This window comes from Macaca thibetana, chromosome 5 (genome assembly GCF_024542745.1).
Source record: "Macaca thibetana thibetana isolate TM-01 chromosome 5, ASM2454274v1, whole genome shotgun sequence".
Classification (NCBI taxonomy): Eukaryota; Metazoa; Chordata; class Mammalia; order Primates; family Cercopithecidae; genus Macaca; species Macaca thibetana.
In genome coordinates this window covers 145,918,780-145,926,471 of record NC_065582.1, presented here as the reverse complement: position 1 = coordinate 145,926,471, position 7,692 = coordinate 145,918,780, and the positions used below count along the sequence as shown (strand labels likewise).

The 7,692-nt window shown below is 40.6% G+C and overlaps 1 protein-coding gene across 12 annotated transcripts in view; it reads right to left on the bottom strand.

Moving 5' to 3' along the window:
* APBB2 (amyloid beta precursor protein binding family B member 2) overlaps positions 1–7,692 on the bottom strand; it is a 410,008-nt gene continuing 402,316 nt past the window's right edge. For all 12 annotated transcript variants that reach the window (XM_050790342.1, XM_050790347.1, XM_050790340.1 and 9 more), the window contains one exon: positions 1–3,953. In XM_050790342.1, coding sequence (XP_050646299.1) covers positions 3,786–3,953 — 168 coding nt within the window. In that variant the 3' untranslated portion in view covers positions 1–3,785. The remainder of the gene's footprint in view (positions 3,954–7,692) is intronic.

Genomic DNA, 7,692 nt, shown 5'->3' with positions numbered 1-7,692 from the left:
TTTTATGCAGCTAAATTTATTCTCACAACAAATTACATTTAAATGTGTAAAAGTGGTCAACAGGAAAAGGGGCATAAAGGAAAACAAAGCGTTTTCAGGGGAAGCAAGCTGCTCCGGAGGCCAGGGACTACTGCTCACGATTGACACGGTGTGAGTGGGTATCTTTGCCCTGAAGCTGAAATTAAACTTTCTACTGGCCATGCGGCACACGTTAGATGTGTATTAGGTTAAGCCTGGCCAACTAGAGAGCGAAGGGGCTTGTTAGTTAAATTGTGCTAATATCAGTTAGGAAAGTGCTTGTCATGTTGTGGCGAAATCTTGAGTTTGTGTTGCAATGCCTGGGACATGAACGGGCCATGAAAGTTCTGGGGCTTCCAGGCAATGGCCTTGTGTCAAGTCATCTTACAAGTGTCCATCTTGAAATCATAAAGTGGATTTAAAAAGAAGTAGCAGTGCCACAGTTTATCACCAAGAACTTATTTTAATGGAAATGGGTCTAGTGTCCCTTCATGCAACAAGACAGACGAACAAAAAACAATGGTCCTAATTAGCTATGAGTGATCTTATATCCAGGTGGAAACAAAGGGCATGTGGACATGTATATATCTCTTAGGTGAAATCACACATGTTGTGAAGGGTAGAAAAACGAAGCACCAAGCAGTGCTTTAGTCTGCAAAGGAAAGTTTTTAGCCATAGGCGTGTTGGCTAGTCATTCCCCTTGACACTGCGAAGGAGCAGATGTATGAGGTGGCAAGTCTGTGTCTATCTAGCTGCTTTTAAAAAATAAAAGGAACTTTAAGCATTTTGCCTTTTCTTCTACATATCCCAATAGAAATGTGACTATAAATCATTACAAAACCACTTTTTAGGCAATGTATAGTTCACTGAGATTACTTAGATCTGGATATACTAGGAGATAATATCCAGCAAAGATAATACATTAACACAATAATGCAGTATATTTCAGTAAAAATAGAATAAATAAAATAAAAATATTTTAAGGTGTATTTAACAGGTTAATTAAAAATATGGTAAGACATACAAGGCATCGTGAACATGGCTGCCTGTTTACCAAATCACAGATCTAAAGAATGCATAGATAGATAACTGAAGTGTCACTAAGATATCAGGTAAAACATTGGCATCCTTTCACAGACAAATACACACATACTTTCATACATACTTTTTGGCCATGGCAGAAAGTGTCTGAACATACTGTTTAACATAATTTTACAAAATTAATTTGCATTTACCATACAATGCCATTTTCAAAACAAAACATCTGCAGTAAAGTTTTCAATATGTTATGTAAAGGCTATCATTCATCTTAATGCATCCTATAATTGCATATATAAATCAGTTTGCTACTTAAAGCTAGCTCAGAATTCTTGATCTTGAAAACAAGCAAATGTATGCCTTAAAAAATGAAGAGGGGGTTCTGGTAGAGATTTCCAATATAAAAGTGGGTAATTTGTTTAGAATTTTGAAATTTATCACACTAAAACGTTTCACTACAGAGACCATGATGAAAGATCACTGTAAATGATTTCTGAACAGCTTTTCAAAGGGCACGGCAAGAATTTTCTTAATGCAGTGATTTCTTATGATGTCATTGGTTACTTCAGATCAGTAGTATTGGTGAAAAGTAGATTGCATTTCTAAAGTAGCATAGTTTTATCATAACATTAGGGTGCTAAGACAATTCCAGTCCCCCTGCCCCCCACCCCTCATGAATTCTGAAGGAATGGCTGGTAGAAAAGCCACCCACTCATTCCATCATGATCTCTGGTGGCTAAGTACCATGAGTTAGGAATGTCTCTACCACAAGTAGCATCTGGAAAAGCTCGTAGATGGAACAGGCTGTGAATGTAGAATCCTGTCCTCTACCACACGTTTGAGGCACACTGTAGGAAAACAGTCCTGGACTTAGAGAAGGCAATGGCATCATCATTAATACCACTGCGTAAGGAATTTGGACATCTTTCTCCCACTCATATAGGGAATTCTAAGATTGCCTGACAATAGATCTTTCCATACCTGCTCTTCTTAGTATATGCCGAGTCGTTCTGGAAAGGCTCTTCCTGACAGATATGGAGGCAGCATAACACAGCAAGTATGGGCGTCGGGAGCCGTGGGTCCTAGTCCTGGTTATCTCATGAACTTTGGTGAGATCTTAGGCCAGTGGGTTTAGCCTCCTGGTACTTCATATTTTTACTTCTAAAGTGTATTAGTACCTTCTCTACCTTGTAAGGCTCAAATGTGATAAGAATGTGGAAATCATTTAGACAAGTACATAGCAGTGCATAAACATAAAGCATTACTTTTATAATTGGATGTTGTAAATGTTAATTTTAACATTAAAAAGAAGTAAACAAGACTAATATTGAGATTGATCGCCTTAGCAACTTCCTTTTAAAACGACAATGTCAACAAGAGTCTAAATCTGTATGTCTTTACAGCTAAGTTTCTCATCTACATAAAAAGGAGCAGGAAAATGCTATTTTTGGGAAACTTGTTAAATAGTCCATTATTTCTATGTAGACTTTGCTCAGATATGAAAATTTCAAATCTTCAAAGTAAAAATGGAAAAAATATAAATTTAAAAATGTATCTAGTTGAGTCCAACAAATTCTAATATTAAATACATAAATTCAAGGAAAGGTTCAACCTAATGTAATTTGTTGCCATGGACAATAAATGATGGACAGACAGCTTTCTGGGCAAAAAGCATCAGAGGGGGACTGAGCTGGATGCAGAATTCCAGCAGAACCTTTACCTCTAGCACATGGACTAGCAAAAATAACATGGTGGTAGAAATCGAAAATAATCGTGCATGATGGAAATATCAATGATATTTCCTCAACTTCAAATTGCATATCAGCTAGTTCTCAAACTAAGGATAAAAGGCTGATGAGTATTTCATCTTAATGTTTATGTAGAGAATGGCCATAGTGAACTATAATTCTCTAGCTGCACCGTACAATATAAGGCAGAAGTTTGAAATATGTCCCACCCAAAATGCATTATGATTTTATTAATCTCTTTTAAAAATAATCAGTTTGAAAACCATCTGAAAAGAAAAGCTATGTTTTGTTCGATTTTAATTCCTCAAATTTAGTTTTTCATCAATTTTGAAGTTTCACTTTTTCCAACATCCCACAAACAGCTGTAGACATGAAATGGTATCCATGTGTCAAAGAGCTTGTCAAGGAAAGCTGCCAGTTGGTTTCTATACTGATGCCAACAGCCAATTTTGTCAACCAACAGGTTCAATTTTATGAAAAATTAAAACACAAACTCGCCATCCTATTTTTACAGCAATTCAATGGTATCTGCTATGCAGTGCCTACTCCAATGTGGATAACAGGGCAAAGTGCAGTAGGACTTAAATGTTGCTTGTGACAGATCCAGCCAAGAAGACAGTGAAACTAACTCACGCATCATTCACTCCAAGGACGCAGCATTAGTTCACTAGGAGGGGTGTGGCCACATTCTTCTCTCTGTATGTGTGAAGTTAAGTAATGTTCACAATATTTACAATAAGAAAAAGACCTTCCACTGCGCATGATGTAACTTACAGCAAAAAAAATTATTCATGCTTCTTTTCATATCACATGATGGTGGCAAGACGAGAGAACATGCTTGTCTAACACTGCTTGGTTAAGGGTAAATTCTCTGAAGACAAAGCATCAGCAACTGGATGGAAGGTCAGATGGCAGAGTTCATTTTCTTTAGTGTAGCTAGTCAATTTTCAGGTAAATAGCCGAGTCTTTTCCCATGTGCAGCTATGGCGTTTCGGTGACAGGGCGTTTCTGTTTCAAAGTGTCAATGAGGGATAAGACCCCTCGTTTTACATTGGTTGTGACTCTTCTGGTCACTGAGTCTGCTGGCGGTGGAGGTGGTCGAACTTTCTGAGAAGGCGGCCTGGCTACCAAGCACTTCTGATATCGTAACTGAAATAAAACAAAACGTGTTTTAAGGTAATTAATGACATATTATTTCTTCTTCTTTAATATGACTTTAAGTCCCATACATTGACTCCCAAAGGTTAATGACCTAGTTCCTAAACATAAATCCAAGAGTTATTTTTTTCTATATGTGAGTGCTTTAAATTCTTCTAAAATATTAGGCTCAACAAAGGGGTTTTGGCTTTTGCCACCCTTTCCTTCCATCCATTTCCACCCTCCACGTGTCCTCTATATTGACAGTCCACAGCGAATACACCTCACAGGCAATGAGCTAATGAAACCAGAAAGCATTGGGAGAGAGTGTGTTACACTTTTCATCAGAGACATGCAGATCTAGGTGGGTACTCATGGCGCACTGACAGCACAGTAGAAAGGACATGGTTTGAATCTAAGGTCTATCACTTGTGAACCCCAGGCAAATTATTAAATCTGTCTGAGCCTCAGTTTCTTCAACTGTAAAATGGCTGAAGAAGGCACTGTTTAGAGAGGGTGTTATGATTAAATGAGGAATGCTGGTAGTGCTTGAGGAACGCCTGAAATAGGTCTACCAACACAGAGGGCATTCAAAAACGTTTGTTTCCTTCCCTATTTCCTGTTTTAATTAAAAAGATGAGGTATTAAGATTTCGGGATACATTTTACATACAAGTCTAAATTTTTATGGATTAATTTTTAAAAATCCATTAGCACTGGCACAAGGGATAATTCCTGTTCTTCAGAAATATAACAATGTAGTCCACCTGGTTTTGCATAATGGGAAGGTAAGTAATTCTTTAAGATTAGATAAAAAGTTAAAAGTTATCAAAAAAATTTTTTTTTGTCATCCAAACATTTAAAAATACAGTTGACCTGGCCAGTCATGGTGTTTCACTCCTGTAATCCCAGCACTTGGGGAGGCCAAGGGAGGCGGATCACTTGGGCCCAGGAGTTTGAGACCAGCCCGGGGGACATGGTGAAACCCTGTCTCTACAGAAAATACAAAAATTAGCCAGGTGTGGTGGCGCACGCCTGTGGTTCCAGCTACTTGGGAGGCTGAGGTGGGAGGACTGCTTCAGCCTGGGAGGTCAAAGCTGCAGTGAGCTGTGAGTGTGGCCACTTCTCTCTAGCCTGGGCGACGGAGAGAACCCTGTCTCAAAATAAACAAATAATGAAAATACAATACAGCTGATCTTTGAACAACAGAGTTTGAACTGTGCAGGTCCACTTATATGAGGATTTTTTTCAACCAAACACAGATTGAAAATAGTATTCCTGGTTTGCAAAACCCAATTATTCACAGGGCAGACTTTCCCTCTGCGTGGGTTCTGCAGGACCTGAATATGCAGGATTCTGGTATACTCAGAGGTCCTAGAACCAATCCCCTATGTATATACCAAGGCAGGACTGTCATTCCATGGCTTTTTAAAAAAAATCAACTTAAATATTAACAAGCTCTTCAGTAATGGAACAGGCTGATGTCCCTGTAAGAAGCAAGACTCTGGGGGAAGGATATGGTGCAGTGTTCTATCATACCTTTTAGGCCACAAAACAACCCCTTTCAAATCAATCATATGAAAAATGATGATTGATTACATGTCTCCTCTGTGTAAGATATCTTACTAGGCCCACATCACAACTCAAACCACACACATCTACAGCACGGATTTATACATGGCAACCTGGGACTCTGGACTTGGAATTTCAAACCGTAGTCACACACATGCAGCGTGAATCAAAGCCGCACCTAAGTGTTGGATTTCATAAAGGATCCCTCTCTGTTCTATTCTAAATTTTGCCAAAATGTCTTCTGTTGGGCCTATACCACACAGCTGTAAAATATGCCTAAAAATTAAGTAGATTCAAAAGAATGTTAGTGTCAATAGATATTCACATGGCATAAATTCACATATGGATCTTTCACATGGAGAATCATGCAGATTTGAACCAAGAAGAAAGCCCCTGAGCCAGAAACACTGGATTCAGAGCGGGCGGGAGGGAAGAACGGTTTGATTTTACTAGTATGCCTTACACTAGATTGGCTGAGCTGGGTCCACTCGTTGCAGTGATACAATTAAAATAGGAAGCAAATGAGTAAAAGTTGTTTCCAAGAGGGAAAATGAATCTGAGAATCAGAAAACCAGCTGTAGCCAAGAGATAAAGCTCATTGTCGTTATCACTTAAAACGTATAATTAAGTCTGAAAGCCATTCATTTTATGACTAAAACCATCTGCTATGATCTGTTGCAACTTCATAAAATACCAAAATAGTCGTCATCCATTTTCACTGGGCTGAAATCTCCCATTTTCTATTTTCTTCACAGATCTCCTTTATCTCATCAACTCCTTGCACCTGGTCAGCGGGTTCACCTGACTCCTCTACTGTCCCTGCTCCCCTGAACCCCAGCCCTGCTCCTGCATATTCAGGGTGTCTGAGTTAGAATCCTGGCCCCACAGTTCTTGGGGGAAGTTAGCCACTCTCACAGAGGATGGTGTAAGTGTGACACCAGATAACAAGCGTCTAACGCCAGCCTTCCCTTCTCCCTCCTTCTTGCTCTGTTTCAAATGATAAAGGTCAAGTGGCTCTTTTCTGTGCCCCACCTTTGCCATCTGCTCTCCCACCTCATCCTTTTAACATTTTTGTTAGACATAGGGCCGTTCTATGTTGCCCAGGCTGGACCTGAACTCGTGGGCTCAAGGGGTCCTCTCACCTCAGCCTCCCGAGTAGCTGGAATTACAGGTGCAAACTTTCCCTTCATTCGTAACCTCACAATATGCTGTATGGGGGAGTTGGGGGCGGTTAGAGAACTCCCTTCCCTTCCCTAAGCTCCACCCATTCTTGGTTCTCAGCATCTTCTGGACTATCCCAAAGTAAAAGGCCTCTAACTAATTCAGAAGTGAAGTCCCTATACGTGGCTTTTTTTTTTTTTTTTTTTGAGACAGGGTCTCACTTTTTCACCCAGGCTGAGGTGCAGTAGTGCAACCTCAGCTCACTGCAACCTCTGCCCCCAGGTTCAAGCAATCCGCCCACCTCAGCCTCCCTGAGTAACTGAGTCGACAGGTGCATGCCACCACACCCGGCTAATTTTTGTATTTTTTGGTAGAGACGGGTTTCACCATGTTGGCCAGTCTGGTCTCAACCTCCTGACCTCAAGTGATCCGCCCACCTCAGTCTCCCAAAGTATTGGGATTACAGGAGTGAGTTACTGCACCCAACCTCCTCGGTTCTTTATCTACCACCATTTTCCACAAAAGAAAACCTGGGCATGGTGGTGCTCCCCTGTCGTTCCAGGGAGGAGTTCAAGACCAATCTGGGGAATACAGCAAGACTCTATCTCTTAAAAAAAAAAGCGGGGAGGGGCAGGCCTCTCCTGTCCTGAAATAAACACATGACCAAACCCTCCAATGCTACCCGCCCTTCAAGCTCCCCCTCACTGGCAAACTTTGTAAGTTATCTGCTTTTAGGGCCTCCACGTCTTTTTCTTCCCAGTTACTTCTCAATCTAGCACAGTCTCATACTTATTTTTCTTGTTTATTTTTTTGAGACAGGGTCACGTTCTGTCACCCAGGCTGGACTGCAGTGGTGCCATCACAGCTCACTGCAGCCTCGATCTCCTGGGTTTGAGCCATGCTCCCACCTTAGCCTCCTCAGAAGCTGGGACTACAGGCATGTGGCACAGGCTGAAAATGAAGATCCTCATACTTTTATTTACAGCACTTTCTACACTGTAACAGAGTTTGGGTTTCTG